This window comes from Cynoglossus semilaevis, chromosome 5, assembly GCF_000523025.1.
Source record: "Cynoglossus semilaevis isolate Cse_v1.0 chromosome 5, Cse_v1.0, whole genome shotgun sequence".
Classification (NCBI taxonomy): domain Eukaryota; kingdom Metazoa; phylum Chordata; class Actinopteri; order Pleuronectiformes; family Cynoglossidae; genus Cynoglossus; species Cynoglossus semilaevis.
In genome coordinates this window covers 13,321,567-13,339,646 of record NC_024311.1, presented here as the reverse complement: position 1 = coordinate 13,339,646, position 18,080 = coordinate 13,321,567, and the positions used below count along the sequence as shown (strand labels likewise).

The 18,080-nt window shown below is 38.9% G+C and overlaps 2 protein-coding genes across 4 annotated transcripts in view; one reads left to right on the top strand and one right to left on the bottom strand.

The window, feature by feature from the left end:
• The window catches only part of immp1l (inner mitochondrial membrane peptidase subunit 1), a 52,698-nt gene extending 41,264 nt beyond the window's left edge, over window positions 1-11,434 (bottom strand). For all 3 annotated transcript variants that reach the window (XR_003049667.1, XM_017032533.2, XM_008310592.3), the window contains exons 1-4: window positions 11,322-11,434; window positions 4,425-4,535; window positions 3,651-3,739; window positions 3,423-3,549 (exon numbers count right to left, since the gene is read on the bottom strand). Coding sequence is in view for 2 of the 3 variants with exons in the window: in XM_017032533.2 (XP_016888022.1) it covers window positions 3,423-3,549; window positions 3,651-3,739; window positions 4,425-4,529 (321 nt within the window). In the remaining variant the exon portion in view is untranslated. The remainder of the gene's footprint in view (window positions 1-3,422; window positions 3,550-3,650; window positions 3,740-4,424; window positions 4,536-11,321) is intronic.
• A 57-nt stretch (window positions 11,435-11,491) lies between these two features.
• The window catches only part of elp4 (elongator acetyltransferase complex subunit 4), a 48,911-nt gene continuing 42,322 nt past the window's right edge, over window positions 11,492-18,080 (top strand). Inside the window, exons 1-4 of the mRNA XM_025055396.1 lie at window positions 11,492-11,694; window positions 12,529-12,564; window positions 15,857-15,978; window positions 17,399-17,533. Of these exons, the coding sequence (XP_024911164.1) occupies window positions 11,517-11,694; window positions 12,529-12,564; window positions 15,857-15,978; window positions 17,399-17,533 (471 nt within the window). The 5' untranslated portion in view covers window positions 11,492-11,516. The remainder of the gene's footprint in view (window positions 11,695-12,528; window positions 12,565-15,856; window positions 15,979-17,398; window positions 17,534-18,080) is intronic.

Genomic DNA, 18,080 nt, shown 5'->3' with positions numbered 1-18,080 from the left:
GTTTTGTTTTGTTTTGTTTTTACAAAAAAGTCTTATAGAGCAAAGGAGAAGGAGAACAACAGGAACAGGGAAATTAAATAAGGTGACACGTCCTTTCTTTGGTTTCGTACCCCACACCCCCATCACCTGGGTTCGACTGTTCCTGTCCTACTGCAGGATTCAGCATTTAATATCTTATTCCATAATTGAGACGGACGATGTGACATAATCATGAGGCAGTGACATGTTGACCTAACAAGAGGTATACAACTCACTAAATAACGATGACACAAATGAATATCATTAAAGGAGTCATCTGAGGACCATATGTCAGCGTGCTGGATTCCCACCATTACACCTCATTAACATTGTAACATATGCTGGCTCCCAAGCACAGGAAAAGAAACAGCGTTAGTCATCTGTCAGAACAGAAGCCCCCGTTTCTCCTCATCATCCTTAAAAAAAAAAAAAAAACCTACACTGACGTTAAAGATAGAAGTTTGATTAAGGACTGGGGGGAGAGGGGGTTATTCTTACACGGTTCTACTTCCTGGAACAAGCAGACACCAATAATGACCCTCTGTTCCAGGTTGGACAATAGTTCTGTTTGCTTTAACAAAGGAGGTTGATGTTTAGTTTCACTGAGAGGAAAATAAAATAGAAAGTGTTGCTTAAACTGACTAATCTAATCTAGTGTAATTTAATCTAATAATTAACTATTTTTGATTGGTTAATTATTGTATAGAGCTTTGTAAAACGGTCATAATTTGATCCGCATATAAATGTCGTAAAAATGAGCTTAATCTATTTGGTTCTTTAGAGTTAGTAGTGTTATTGCTATTGTTATTACCATTACTATTATTTCTCATAATACTACTATTACTTTTTTAATTACCAGTATTACTACTACTATTATTATCATTTTTATTTTTGTTTACATTTGTTCTGGTCAGAGTTAGAGTCAACAGAATAACAGTGATTATCAACTAGTGGCCCGTGGGTTCGGTCCAAACCGTCCAATTCAATCCCATGACTGGATTCCAAAATAAAATCCAACAAATACAGTTGGTGACCAATGGTCTACAGCAACACTCAGAACAGCACTGGCAAAAGCTTTGATGTGAAAGATGGAAGCAGTTTGGACTAAAATCATTGCGCTGCTGTCAGAAATGTGTCAAGGAAAGCCGAAACTACAGCTCTGCTAGGAGCACTGATGGGATGTTTAGCAGCCAAACCTCTACACTATTCATTATCTTAACATGACTGAGTAGAAGATTACCCGACTTTGAAGAGACACAGGATTGTAAGGATCATCTCTAACCACATCAAGGTCATCCTCTCTGTGAGACTGAAGGCCGTCTCCACGTTAATATTGGGGATCAAATGTCATTGTTTTGACACATTAGCTCAGACGCAGAAATGATTCTCAAAAGGTGACGATGAAAAGAGTTTGCTGTTAGATCTGTTAGAGTAAAGGACCTGTCACTCTGTCAGCACAGAGAAGAGGTGATGACAGAGCCCAACGCCACTGTTTATAATGTATCTTTAATTGTGCACCTATAATGGCTCCCCAAAAACACATACCAGGTCCTACAGGGGTGTAAACCTCCCAAGGGGGGAGACCAAACATTTCTGGTGAAGTGTGAGAGTCTGTTCATGACAGAGTGTGGAAAATTATTATTTAAAGTGGCCATTTCAAAAACTGCTCCTGGTAAAAGTATGAAGGTGGCAGTCGAAGGATGAATAATACATGCTTTAGTACACGCTTCTGTTGTACTTCTAGGATTGTAGTTAAATTATAGTCATGCAGTCGTGGACAGATTTATGCCAGACATGTTTTAGCCTCAACTGTGGAATAGATTATAATAAACACAAGAGGAACACAATGGGGGTTAGAGCTGTTGTTTTCATGTTCTTCCTCTATATGTGGCCCTGACACAACAGACTGCTGAACTGTCCATGGTGTCTGATGCCCCCGACCCTGAAGAGGATTTAGCATTTTAAGATAAAATAAATGAGATACCTTTAATACAATAAGTTATACTAAAACAAGTAACATCAGCAAGTCCTTATAAACAAATAACTAATTAGTTAAAAGGTGATTTAGAATGGTCCCAAAATTTGCAGTGGTTAGGTAGAAATATATCATGAAATATATTAACATAATACATAGACAGTAATATAAAAGACAGCACTGAAACATAAGCTAAAATTACTTAAATAAAATGCAATTTAATAGAAAAAAGTTATGAGAAACAAGTATGAGATCCAAAATACTATTCAAGTTTTTTTCTAAAGAGCACAAAAATAATGTGTGAGAATTGTGAGACACAAATAATATAATACAACTAAATAATATAAGTTGTTGACCACATTTAACTCTTCTAAATGTCATCATTATTGGTATAGACATTACAATGTCAGGTTGAAGCTGAAAAATATTTAGAACTGGTTCAGTAAATGTAACAACAATTGCAGTCTAGGTAAAAAATTTCAGAATAAAAGTGAGAAAACAGCTGTAAAATAAATCAGAAGCCTGGCAGGTTGCCATAAAGGTCTCAATAAATGTGACAACAATCGCTGGTATTTCCAGGTACCGGGTATTTGAAAATACCTGAGTATCTGAGAACATCTGTTACTACATCCTGGGATCATAGTATACAGCGTATAAAATATCTCATATTACAGGGTCTGTCCTGCAAATGTGAAGGTGAAACCAGCGGAAGGAGAAAACCTCTTTATTTTCCATTTCGTTTTCTGAATGACACTTACAGATCTGGCCTTACGGCGTGTTCCCCTGAACCCATTCAACTGTCTGCCCAGTCCATAAAAAATACACAATATATTCAGAAAAAACACGTGCAAAATAAATGCAACCTCCGGGTCTGCAGACATATGTACACTCTGCCTTATACACTCTCTCTCACACATACACACACACACACACACACTCTCTCTCTCTCTCTCTCTCAAACATACAAGGTACTCCACCCATCAGTCTGTTCACTCGGCTGGCACTAACTCTAACAGGCTTCAGAGAGATTGCAGGCCTGGGTTGTGGACGTTGGGGAGAGCAGTAATAGAAAAGCAATGACAGTGGTTTCTGCAGCAGAACCCTCTCTGGTTTTATCACTGCTCTGAGGAAATACAGGCCTTGTCAAATGCTGATAGTTTGTCCAATGTTTTAAAATGGATGTGCGCGCACTAAAATGTAAACAGTGATTACAGTCTATAGACTGACGAACACATGTTAAAAAAACAGAGATAAAGTGAAATGTGTTTTCTGCATTTTGTATTACGCACCGATATTTGGTTTCCGATTTAGGGCTGAGACAAACTTTCAGGAAACAAGTTTCTTAAACTGTATTTGCATCCAGTGAAAGTAGTCAAAACAAAGAAGCCTACCTGGTAAAGTAAGGAATAACAAAAAAAAAGGTACTCACATACGTGTGGGTCTTGAACAGGTCTGAGGTCATACTTGTGCAGATTTTATCTCCTTCCAGACCGATCACTCTTTTACAGATGTTCATATTTGGGTCAAACGGACTTTTTGCAACGACTACGTCGCCCCTGAAGAGGAAACACAAACACAAATATATAACAAAGGCTGACTTCACGGTGTATGACTTTATGTACAATATTTGTGATATATATGTGTGACTGAAACCTACTTTTGTATTCTGCAGAGATGACGACTCATCCGCTCCGAAAAGACAATGTCATGATTAACAATGGTGGGTTCCATTGATGGACCAGAGCACTGGAGCAAAAGTAACAAAGCAGAATATTTAAACCAGACGTGAATAATTAACCTTTATTCCAAAATATAATTGAGAGGCATTAAAGCTGGGGTTTGTGGGTTTTTCTTTCACTTCTGCTTTTAGCACACTGTAAATCAATGCACCTATAAATATAAACATGAACTTGCTCTCTGTCTCATTGAAAAGCCAGTAATTGAGTACGATCAACAACCATCCACCGTGTAATGAAATTACTAACTAATCAATCGGGACAGTTACTTTTAACTGAAGTTATAATTATTAAAAATAATATAATAATAGGTTTTCAACTTAAGGGCTAAAAATTTTATTAACAAACTTTCGCTGCCCTAAAGCAAGATGATAAATAGGTTTTCAACTTAAGGGCGAAAAAACTTTCGCTGCCCTAAAGCAAGATGATCTTACCCACTGGTTATTAAAGTGGAAACCCTGGCCCCCTAAGGAACCAAGGGGAGGCCTTGAGGGGCCTCATAAACTGCCGTAATAGTTGGATTTTCAAGTTTCCAATGGTACCTGAATGCACCTCACGTGACAATTGCAGTTGCTGCAATTCCCGCGTGACAAAATCATACTCAACTTGATTGGTACTTGATTTTGCAGAGAAGTGACATTCTACAATCCTGCCTACCCCAGCTTTAATTGTTATATCGTATTATTTATACCAACCACCACAAATTCGCCGATATACTCAAAAGCGCAGTGTGCAATGCAGCCATACTGTACGGTGTAGCCCACGAATCCAAGTGTCTTCCACATCGCTCTGCGGAACATCTTCACCTACGGCACAAAAGAAGATTACAGGTCACTGATGTTCAAAGTTGTTAAAAGTTTTACACGTGCATCAACAACTTAACAAACATTAAGTCGGGTTCATACAGTCCAGTGTCAGACAGGTTTTACTGTATGTTGTTCATTTCTGAGGACAAAGACATCTGTGGATTTAATTGTAAAAGGTGTGAACAAGGTTGTCACAGTTGGCCTGTCACAGACATGGCACATTCCCTGGTGTTTCATTCTCAGAGGGTGAGCAGCCAGTTCACAGCAGAAAACTGTCAGGAACTTTGGTCCTGCGTAGAATGGACCAATCGACACCTCGAGCTGAGGTGACGGACAAACACAGAAGCTGTGACACATCCAGCCATGCGGCTCTGCCCCGTTCCCTGGCTGGTCCCTGACACCGGCTGCCTCAGTTGTGACCACAATTACTGGAACAGTTATCAACGTCTGTCAGCGCCATAGAAACAGAGAGACACCCCGGTGCCCCGGCACCCACCCTGCAAACACACTGTCACACAAAAACACACACATGGACTGTGGCTGTGTCTTCTGAGCAAACATCCCATCCACACTTAGGTTATTGACTTTTACTCAACCTGCTGCATGGGCAGAAATAAGTCAGTCAACAACGGGAGAGTGTTTTAAGCAGGTGCAACAGCACACAAACACACACGTGCACACACACTAACACCGCACACACACCTGTGTTTCAGTCCTACTGCGGATCAATAAAGTATTTCTGGACAGCTAAGAGTCTTGGTAATTGTCTTTTAACTTAATCGTAACTGTGTCTTTTTATTATTTTAATCTTAATTTAACAAAATATTGAGATTATTTCAGCTGACTGCATCTGCTCAAATGTTTAATATTTTATGGTTAGGAAAATTCTCTGCTCTGAAATCCTAATCTGTCTTTGATGACATTTTTATTTGAATTTTTTTTTTTTTTTTGCATATTATTATAATTATTTATATTACTTAGTATTCATTGAAGTACACAAACACACACAACAACTCAACACACAACAATAAAAAAATGTTTTTAACACATGTAAGATGCAGCATTTGTTCCTATATCACCCAAAGTTAAATCTTTTTTTTTCCAGCCTCCGGCCTGTTCCTTCTGCCCCTCCACGTTTATCCTCTCTTCCAGGGTATTATTAACCAAATCAAGCAGAGCGGAAACCAAACCCTCAAATCCTCCGAGCTGTGGGAATGACTTTCCAAAGATGAACAAGGATTAGACCCCCAATTTCTCCCTTGCTCCCCCCTTTTTCCCCAGGTCCCCAACAGACCGAGTGTCAGGTGGCTCTTCCAAGCCCTGCCAACAGTGTTACTACTAATCCCATTACCCCCTCCACAGTCCTACTCACACACACACACACAAAGTGATACATACAATGCTCTTTTATTCATGCATGTTTTCATTAATCTACCTATTAAACCCTCTATCTAGTCTTTCATCATGATGTCATCCCAAAGTCATCATGAAGCCAAACCCCATCCTTTTACCTGCCCCTGTGTTCCACTATGGCTGTGTTAGGTAAAAAAAAAAACAATCCAGAGATTCATTTTTAATTTCATTTTTTGCCCAACTCTTATTATTAAAAGTGTCACATTGAATGGCAACTTGGACATACATTTCTAAACTCAAAGTCAAAGTCTAGTATAAGAATAGTCACAAACCCATGATTTTATTTTCATATGGAAAGCGCTGAGATAATTTCATGTTCTGACTCTTCGTGTTAGGACGAGTCTTTTAAAGGAATGACATGTAATGCACTGTAAGAGGTGTTTATGTCAAATATGACAGCAGGACAGCAGGCAGCAGACATAAGGTTCTGAGGCAGGGGTGTCAACCTCAATCACTCAAGGGGTCGGATTCAAAATACGGATTCTAAACTGCGGGCCAAACTGGATTAACGTTTATCAAACAGTCTGGTGCTGTCTGTGCTTTATCTACAACTATTCAATCTGTAAAAGCTGCAACAACGTTTTCCTCAATACCATAAATAAAAAATGGAATTCAGAACGTTAACATCCAGCAGAATAGAAACATTGTTACACAAACAAAGGAGGAAATGTCACAACAGTAAGTCTCTTCCAAACTGTATCATTCAAGTTTTACCGTTGATGCTGCTTGACCTGTGAGATTCCAATGGGATTAACTGTCAATCAAAATTGTCAATTTCAATCCTACATCATGAATTGTGGTTATAAAATTAGGATTGTGAATTACCCGCAATGCATGTAAGCTCTGGATGTATTATATAAAATGACTTTGGTTTAAGTGCATGATAGGTTTTACCACCTGGAGCTGTTGTGGAGGTTAGAAGAACAGTAATACAAAATGGTGTAAAACACTAGGTGAGCGTATTTTTTTGTGCAGACTAAGATTTTGTGATCAAGGTGAATTGCACTCGGGTATTGACACCTTTCTGTACAGCTGCCCTCACACTATACACTGACACACACACACACAATTCCAGTGGGCATTGGTCATAGGTAGGGATTAAGGGACTTTGCATAACAAGATCACACGGCCAGTGACTGATATCAAGAGAGTCCATATGCAGCCGCCTGGTTTTCTGAGGCACCCTCTGTCATTGATAGTGTGTGTGTGTGTGTGTGTGTGTGTGTGTGTGTGTGTGTGTGTGTGCGTTTGTGTGTGCAAGCACAGACAACAGCACTACCTATGTGTTTCATAAAATCCCAAGATGTACGTGCGCTGCAGTGACTCCTCTGGGAGCTCCTTTTGTAATCAGGTCGACATTGGGAGACACCTCTGATTGGATCACAGTGACCTCTGATTCTCACAAGATTAGAATCTGGGAACCAACACTATTTCTTGACCCCCAGTACTTCACATATGTGCGCTTGGGGAGACTAGACATTAAATTGATGCTGCATTACAGCTGTAAATAACACGCTGAGTCTCTCTGTTAATCCAGGATTACAGGACAAACATGGACAAAGAGAGTCAGGGCAGCTGAGAGGCACCTGTATGTGGGCAACAAGGTCATCAAAAGGTCAAACTTGACCAATTTGACCATTTTTTTTCAATAAATGTTGGCAAAAGTAAAATATATATACACACATATATGCATTTATATAAAATATATATTGTATATATTTCAATTAATTATTTACATTTTGCAAAATCCAATAAAAATCTAAAAATGATTATTAATGTTCACATGCCAAATATGTGATTGTTTTAGCAAAGGCAAAGCAGTATTGAACAAGCCTGGTGTAAGTAAGGCAAGAACTTAACTTAACTTTAACTCTGAATGTTAAAGAGTTCAGACTAAGATTATATAAGTCTGCTTTGCCCATAACAGAAAACTGTTCAAAGACACTGTGACTGTTTGCTTAGTTGTAGAAAGGGAACTATGAAAAACAGCATTCTTCTTTCGCTTGATCATCTTTTTGGCAGAATAATAAGATAATCAAGACTTTAAACGGGTCATTGCAGATTTATTTTATGACATTAACAGGAATCAAACTGGTAGGAACTTTAAATACTTCACAGATGTGTTCAAATTCAAAATATCAGAGACAGTGTACTAATAGTAAAGGATAAGATGTATAATGCTTTCATGCTATCATTGGGATGATAATCCCATAAAACCATCCACACCCTGAAAATGGGGGATTGCTATGGGGGCCAGGAGAACACTGTGTGTGATTAAAAAGCAGCAGCTGCAGATTAAAATAAAATGAAGTCAACATTAACATAGAGAACATTATTTGTGTGTGTAAATACACTTTACTGAAGCCATAAGGAAATGTTCAGAGGGGATTACTGCCACTGGTCTCCAGAGATCTGAACCTGCCAGTGGCTCATTGCTGTTAATTGATATACATGACCAGTCTATTAGAACCACAAAGAGAATTTCAATCCAAACAGCACACAGGGGCCTTGCCATGGACTCCCTACACAACTAAATTAGGAAAACATGGGCTGAGAGAGAGCTGAGCAACAGGGGGTCTAAGAGGCTTACAAGTCCCTCGTCAGATATTCCTCTTCTCCCAGAGGAGCCCAGATGGAAGGGAGTCTGGAGGAGCAGGCAGCAGAGGACATGGAACCAGTTTCTACCTCTGATGTCTTCCTCCGGGCAGCAGAAGGCGAAGGAAGGTGGGGCCGATGGTCCCATTGCAAAGTGCTTGATTTCATCTTAATGTGACTGCTTTACAGGGGGAGGTTCGGCAACCAGGGGGGTCTATTTCTACTATCAGCGAAATCAGAGATAATCCGCTGATTTAGACAGACACCTGTCTGGATTGAGAGAGCGACAGATGTAAGAGTCTCAGATTTAAAGAACACCCCAGCCTGGTCTGTGTGCCTTCTATCAGAGGCTTATTTGAAGTGACTGATCTGCATATTGCTCTTTTCATTGTTGCCAGCAGCAACACAGCCGTGGAACAGCTGACCAACATTACTGTTTGAGGGGCTGTGGGTTTAGGCCTGCAATCAATGGGTCAGCAAGTGCAAATAATGGCCAAGTGATATGAATACAACTGCTGCTATGAAGTGAAAGGAAGTGTGGGTTGACACAGTCCCCTGCCAATTACATTCAAAGGGAAAAAAAAATCAGTCACTAAATCGTATTGTATTGACCAGAAGTGAACGTGCACAACTGGCCTGGTGGTGAGAGAATTAAGATCTTATCTGCTGTTGTGTCAGATACACAAAGGAGCGGGTGTTTTTGCACTGCCCAGCTTGTTACAAAGCCTCATAGATATATCAGAATAAAGCAAACCAACAGAGGCCCCCATGTCCCGACAGGTGATCTTATTAATCTACATTTTTATCAGGAAAGAACAAATAAGTATTTGTTAATCATCATTTGTATTGCTTGTTTTTTTTACTTCAATTAACTTTTTTTCAATTAACAATTAACTCAATTTACTTAAATCACACAAAACTGCTCATTTGGAAAGCACTAACCAAGAAGAAGAAAATCCAGCTTGAAACCAGAAAAACTCTGAACTGAAAAAACATCAGCCGCACGCAACCATGATATTCATCCTCTGACTATATATATATATATATATATATGCACTGCACCTCCTCACTACTCCATATTTGTCCATAAGATATTTTCAAACTTAATCTTTATGTACTTCTTTTTCTCCAGTTTAACATTGTTGGCTTTGTTTTTCTTGCCCAAAATGCAGTGCACTCTATGTCACTTCCTGTCTCTGATTCCCATTACAAGAAAACTGCACCAGTCTTTACCTTACACATAACACTTTCCCCACAACCTGGACCATTGGGGGTAACAAATTATGATACATTTGGGACTGATCACCTCTGGTATGAACTCTCTTTTTTCAAAGACTGTTTTTCTTCTCTCCTGTAGGTCAAACTACACATAATGCTGATTGTCTGCAATCAGCAACAATCTCAACAAACCAAAATAACTAAACAATATGAGATGAATATATGGAAAAACTCAATACTTAGACAAAATTAGCTGTGTACAACAGAGCATCCTCCGCTTATTGTACTCACACCCACAGATTATTGCCTTCCTTTCAACACTAACAAAACAAATACGCTGCGAGTTGATGATAATCTCAACTCTTGGAAAAAAAAAAAGAGTTACACAGCTTCTTACAGTAAGACTGACGAAACCAAAACAGTGTGACAGGAAGGATCTGACATGTTATGACTGCTGCCATTATACAACTCAATCAGATACACAGACTGACATAAACACAGCAGGAAAAACATATATAAACAGATAAAATGTTAAGAAAGAATACCACGCACGTTCTTCAATACTGTATTGTGCTGACGAGTGAGTGGCTGGAAAATGTGACTTGGTGCAGTAAGGATGTGTTGAAATGTTCTCACCCCTACAGCCCTTTTTCCCTACTTTTCACTTTGAAAAAAGCTAAAAGATTTTTTATGACCTCTTTAAGAAATACACTAATTACTAATCATGCTGATACTAATATTAATGTAGTGGTGTAGCAATACATGTATTGACATTGAACTGCTGTTCAATATCTTCAACTCCACATTCAGCCTGGTCTTTAAAACCAGTGTTACATCAAATTCCTATGTCTTGTAATGCAGTACTTAAAGGCAGAGTATATATAGTAACAAATAAAAATATGTTTAATACAATCATTGCATACGAAAGAAATGGTAAACTGTTTTTATAATACAAACAGACCCTCCTCCACCGTCACCCATTATAATAGTCCCAGATTGCAGTAATGCAACTTAAAAAAAGTAATTTGACAACAAATACATGAAAACAAGTGATAGGTAGGAAGAGGGACGGGATTGTCTTATTATTGGATAACAGACATATTTTTTAGCAGGATTAGATTCGAATCCATACATCATAACCTATGATTATTTATGTCAAAGAAAAAATATTTAATATGAAGTGAAATGATTATGACATGGCCTCTAATGTGAAGAGATGGGAAATGTGCGACTCCACCAGGTGATATAAGTGTCTGAGAGTAGCTAAGGAGACAGACGGTTTGTTGAAGTTTGACATCTTAGAGTTGCAGGATATTGGTGTGTGTGTTCTTTTGATCATTTTTTTAAATTTAAATTACAATAATAACACCGTGTTACCATACAACTATAACGCCTCAAGCTGATTTCAATATTATAGTGCAGTTTTAAACACTGTATTCGCCTAAGTGTAGCCAAAACCCTGAATCCTAAATGTGTAAAATTTCTTATTAAATGCAAATTAAATAACATAAATATTAAACTTTAGAAAACGTAACTGCAGCAAACGTGACAAAAACTTACCTATGAACGTATGTTTCAAAATTTAAAGCTCCGGCATGAACGCTTCACAAGTTGAACTTGTCTGTGCGTAACAGAGCGCTTGATCAACCCCGCAACAATACTGACGTTGATTGGTCGAACTGTAGCAATGTCTCTTTTTATTGGATAATCTTCTCCAAAACACTACCTTGCGTCATCACGTTGCTAAAACGAAAGATGGCTGCGCCCATGGAGCGTGTTATTAAACAGCAAACTGAACGTTCAACGTTCAAAACCACTAGTTTTCAGAAGAAAACAAGGAGCAAGTTACTCTCCATACCAGGCACCAGACCTTCTGTTCAGAATGGACAGCTGTTAGTTTCCTCCGGTGTCACGTCGCTTGACTTTCTGCTCGGTTAGTCTTGGCTTTTGTGGGGTTGACGTCGGCATTAGCTCCGACGCTATTATAGTCTCTGACGGGGTGAAATATATATATTTTAAAAAGTACATCAAAAATGAATGACAGCGAAATGTCTTTTAACGGGGAGCTCCAAGTTACAGTAGATGGAACGGTGTTGCTTTTCTACTGCATCACACACTGTAATGTAAAAATGAATGGTAACAGCATAGATCAGACGTCGTTAAAATTCTTGACTGAACATACATTTCTATAGAGAATACATTTATTTACGAATATATTTATACATTTATAGTCTTTCACCTATTTGAGGACAAACAAGTACCCTCACAAATTGACTCACCATTTCATGTTTTTAATTTGCAAAAATTCCTATTTGATATATATATTATATATGTGGTTGAACAATTGAAGCTAATCCTGCGTTTTGACAGAGGGAGTAAAATAGACAAAACCCACTCATACTTCAGTTACCACCGGGGATTAAGAAGGTGATCTTGCTGTAAGCTAAGAGGATAACCACTCCTGTACCTTAATTAATATGAATAATGTTTAGTCTCTAAGCATGTGCAGAAGGACAGCAGAGAATACCAGCTTTTTCTAAAAAAAAAAAAAAGTGAGTAATTGAGCAACAAAACAAGTTAAATAGAATTACTCACTAACTATGTCAAGATTTTTGCTTTAACACCATCTCTAAATCAGTATATTTTGTATTCTGCACAGAATACAAAATATACTGATTTAGAGTAAAGCCATTTTGATCTGTGTGTGGTGCTATTAAATGCTATATATTAAGGATGTTTAATAATGTAATTTTCTACTTGCCTACAGGTGGGGGCTTAGCTGTCGGAACAGTTCTTCTAATAGGTAGGTCTTCTGTTTTCATGTGAGAGAGGGTCACTGACTTAACATTAATGTTAATGATTGACCTTATTTTATCTGAAGCACTGCCATTGTGTTATATTTAAGTTCATCATCATCATTTATTTCACCAAAGCTCATAATTAATGGGTTTATTATTGATAAAATGCATTGCTTAATATTTTGAAGAATAAATCACAGTTTTAAAGTTGTATTTATGAATGTCACAATATACACAGTCATACTTTAAAAAAAGCAAGCTCAGTAATGAGTAGCAGTAAACACAGAATGTCTGAGAATGTATTTATCTACTGAAATGTTATATTAGAACAGAAAAACTAAACCAGCAAAATAAATTGAGTCAAGGAATAGTAAAAGATATACCAGAAAATATAGCTAAAAGTCAGGTCCAGAATTGCAAAGATAAACTAAGGTTAGGCCTGTAGGTTCTATAAGCTAGCGAATAGAAAGAGAGATAGCTGAAAAGTGTACAGGATGTAGATGTTAAACATTGTGTAATCTGAATCTGAATGTATCCCAGTCAGTTAAAAAAAATAGTAAATTAGTTTAGTTTAGAAGTGGCTATGCATAATTAGCCACTTAATGCATGTCACTGTCCATCCCAAGATTAAAAAGGCTGTAATTTTTAATTTGTCAATGCAGTAAATCTTGTCTATTAATTCAATACAGTGAATAAAACTGTGTCTGAGGACTTCCTGTGTATCTGTGAAGATGACTTTAAAGGTTGCCAGTCAGAATCTCAGCCCCAGACACAAGAACATGCTGCATTGTGAACGTGTGATACAAGTTTTAGCAACCATTTTGAGTGTTTTCTGAAGGCGTAAATGTTTCATCCACTATATTACTACTATTATTGTAATTATTATCATCATTTACTCATTCTTCCCAAGGTGAGTTATAGGCAGTGTCTGGTAGACGGAGAGATTAAGGCAGTCTTGTTTAGCCTTGAAGCTGTAATTTGTGTGTAGCTAAGGCCTACAGTATACACCAACTGATGATATTGCTTTGCCCTTTAATTCATCCCCCAATCGATGCAGGAGTCAGTGATTACACACTAATGCGTTCTTCCCTTCCATTTTGTGAATCATTGTACGGTTGGTTTCATCTGGTAATGAGAGACACAGTAAAGGTGATTGTGGGTGTGTGTGTGTATGTGTGTGCGTGTGTGCGTGCATTTTTCATTTCATAAAAAGTGCTGTGTATGTGTGTGTCTGTATGTGTGCAGTTGGCCCTGTGTGTTTGTTTTGTTATGTGTTGGGTGGACACGGTGCAGAGAGTGTTTGTTTTAGTTTCGTGCAGTTGTCACTGCTACAGTCAGCTCCTTTGGTACTAACAGCCTGTCACACTGAGTATATATATATATACATAAATATATATATATATATATATGTATTTGCATTATGTCCATATACATATGTGTATGTGTTTATGTTTATATATACAGAAAATGAAGTTGTACCAATGTACTGTATATGAGGTTTGTCAGTGAAATAAAGTCACATTTCCTGTCAGTGTTTATTTTGATAGGCTAATGCAGAATAATATTTTTTTTTTCTAGTAAAATAGCAGGAAGCTGCTGAGAAAAAATTATTGCGCGTCATACTGTAGACCGTGAAGACCTTCACGAGGGAGAAAACATTATGTGACCTAGATATGGAGTCTCCTCCCCCTGCAGCTTCAGAATGATATGTTTCAGGACTCGTCTGCTCTCTGTTTGAAGACAAACAACCCTCATCAGAAGGAGAGGGACAGAAAAAGATAAAGGGGAAAAAAAAATATCCCGTGACTGTCCGGACTGACTGATCTACCTCAAAGATATGACCTCCCCTACCACCCCTCCACCCCCCAGCCTCCTCACCCCCTGTTGCGTCTATACCCTGATGCCTTCCACCCCACCCCTTACCCCCCGCTTTAGCAGCCTAATGACTCCTGGAGGTTCCATTTGTAAGGCTCCCATAGAAACACAACTACAATAGGCCCCATCTTGAGAGGGCCCATCTGGGAGTCATTGTGAGGCCTGCTGAAAGCCACAAAGGCCTGCTGACCTAGAAACCCATCAATAAGAGAACAGGGAGCCCCACCGTCAACAAATTGAAGAGCCATGGAATTTCCTGGGCCATCCTCAGTCCGTAGGTGAGGACACGGATGGGGCAACGTGGGAGGGAGGAATTCTGCGGATGTTCGAGGATGACGCGTCGGGCTGTCATTCCCGAGCTGTCAGCTGTTTGCCCCTTACCTTTAACTGTCACTGCCGCCTTTGTCCCTGTGCCCACTGTTGTTCATTGTGTGCAGGGGCCTTTACAAACTGAAGATTGTGACAGGAAGCAGCAGTAACATGCTGGTAGAGAAATGTGCCTTCCTTTTAGGGGGTGAGGGTTTCACAGTGATGATGCAGAGTGTTGTCTAGTGGAATTAGTGGGTTTACAGGAGCTGAATGGCTGTTTTGGGAGTGCGGAGAAAAGCTGCCTCCAGGAAAACGTAATTGTTTTGATTTCTTTTGATACTCAAGAAGACTTTATAAGACATTCTCCATTTACTCTTTGGCATTTTTGTGTATGTTTCATTTTCATTACAAAAACATTGGATTCTTTATATATCAGGACAATTCTAAATTTAGAAATTTTTCAAATTGAGACTAGGTTTTGATGGCAGGTGATTTTCCACATTTATATTTTTAATACTATCTTAATCAAGCAGGCTGTCATCAGGACCTCCAGGACTGATTTTTTTCTCTCCCATTTTTATGCACTATTTATATACCCATGTAAACCCATGTCTTTTTTAAATAAAAAGTTTAAAAATTAAATTTTAATTTAAAGCAAACACTTCATCACTCCTCAAATCTGTCTTTTACTCACTTCTAGTGAATCACAGCGTACACCTGATGTGATCAGACTCAACAGTAGACAAATGACACATCAATAGTTATAAATGACACTGACATGCTGCTAGTCTGCACAGTTGAGGTGACAAAGATTTTCGTGAACCTCCTAGATACCAGTCTGGGTTAATGTAACTGACAACCTAATATGCACTAAAACAGTGCCAGTTGTTTTCCTTCTTCTTTTTTTGCTGTTAGCAAGCTAGCTCAACAGTATTCTTTAATGGGAAAACACACCAACCACCAAATCCTTTTAAATTAGCTTACTTTGTGTACACCTCTAATAATAATAATAATAATGTGGCATACATATACAGTAAAATAATATTGTTTGGTTAAGTCCTAGAGCCGATTTTTATTTCATTTTTAAGTGTTGTCCTTTTGTTTCCATTTTAGAGGAGGACAGATACGATAGCTACTCCCGTGTGATCCTAAAATACTTCCTGGCTGAGGGAGTTGTGTGTCGACATCGACTGTTCGTGGCAGCAGCCCAAGAGAATCCTGATGACATCTTACAGGTATGAAAAGAAATGTGATTAACTTGATGTTAAAAAGAGATCCGTCCCCAAGCAGAACGAGTCTTGACAAAGAATCTACCAACGGGCCACGATGGCTTTAATCTTGCTGCACCAACATGATCTCTACACAGACGCTGTGGTCTCAATATTTGAATATAAAGCGTGGTGACGGTGAATGTGTACGAATTAAAATCGACCAATGGATGGTTTTCAGTTCACACTGACGCGGGCCGTGATTCAGCAGGTCTCTCAAGCTCGGCTCAGAATGTGTCACTCACTGAGGGCATCCGAGAGGTCGAGGGTGGTATGGTTGTCGCATTGTTGAAATGTTTCCCAAAGCATCGCTCTGTAAAGGGGGCTACAGCTCCAGAAGCTGAGTGAAGGCTTGGCATACTGGAGGAAGGGCCCCCTCTGCCACTGATTGATAGTGGGAGGGGTCACAGCCTCACCCTCTCTTTACATATCAAAGGCTTATTAAGAGATGGGGACTCCCAAAGGGAATATATCACATCATTTAGTGTTTTCACTGCTACATTCACAGTATGCTAATTCTCACATGCTTTCAATGCATCACCATAATATGTCCACATAAAAACAGCTTACAAAGAGGTTTTAAGGCTCAAGCAGGAAATTGGAAAATGTGTCTACAAGGACTGCGACATCTCTGAGAGCTAAAAAAAAAAAAGGTCCTGTTTTGCTTGAGTCATGTTTAATGAAATTTAACTTTGTGGTGTGTTGAGAACGGACAGCATGGTGGTGTGTTACTGTTGTATGTTCTTTTTACAGAGCACATATTTGCTGCTAATGTCAGATTTGTGATTTTAATTTAACTTAGACAAGAACTCTTGAAGTCATAATCCATCTATCACAAGGAGGTGCTTGTGTTTGAGCCCTATCTCAGAACACTGTCACAATTTGGTAGAAACAAACTTCCTTATCTATCAGAAAATATATAAAACAGTGACTGATCTCTGTGAATAGTTTGTGCAATATCATTTACACTGAGAAAGATGATTAAAATATTTGTATTACTTCACCAGATTCAGAATTTTTCCAAAACAGGACAGTACTTTGGAAAGCAGAAAGTCGAGCCTCATGTTTTGGGGGACCTCTCTTTACTTCCATTAAAGAGAACACTGCTTTACACAACATTTTTTAAGTGTTCTATTTTTCCCCAAAGGGAAACTCACTTTAATCCATCTGTGAAAGTCCCCAGTGATTAACACTGGACACACAGGAGCAGTGGGCTAGCAGTGGGGGAGGTTTTTTTTGGGAGGGGGGGTGTTTTTACTCAGAACATAGAATTGTACAGTACTTTTGATTATTTTTAACACCTCAGGTAATTTGTTTTACCTAGATGGTTGAACAACTTTGTGTCCTGTAACACCATGTGCCAATTGCCATGTTTATTTTTCTACAGGAACTCCCTGCTCCCATCTTGGACGATGTTGCCATACCCAAACCAGTGGAGCAGCCGCGGCTCCCCTGTGAATCGCAAGAGAGTTTGGATTCCATGAAAATCGCTTGGCGCTATCAGAATCTCCCTAAAGTACAGGTAAATCATGTGAAGAAAATGACAGTGAAACGTCAGTAGAATGACATGACATGAGTAGAAATACAGTAGAATAACAGTAGAAATACAGTAGAGTGACAGTAAAACAGAATAGAATAGAATAGAATAACAGTAGAAGGCCTAAGTCGAGGTGATAACATTGTTTCAGTTGAAAGTCCAACAGGTTTCTCTGCTAATGACAGTAAAAGAAAGAAAGAAAAAAAAACAACACTGCCCCTCTGGCCTTTGTTGTTTGGTAATTGTCTCTGCCACTAAATCCATCAGCTTCTAAACTCCTTTGTAGAGTGAATAAGGCCTTAGCCTCTCTTTTCAGAGCTAGGGCAGATTACTCACACTTAGCTGGCAATAGGTAGGCTTTTCACTGCACCCCTAGTCACATCCACACACGCCTGCACCCCTGCTTAGCCTGGGAAACAAGAGGACTTTGCAGCCTGTGCATTGACGTGTCTGCTCGCTCAACCCTACGACCCAGACCTGCTCCTCTGTCTCTTCCCAAATCCCTGCCTTTCCCCCTGCGAGGGTCGGCAGT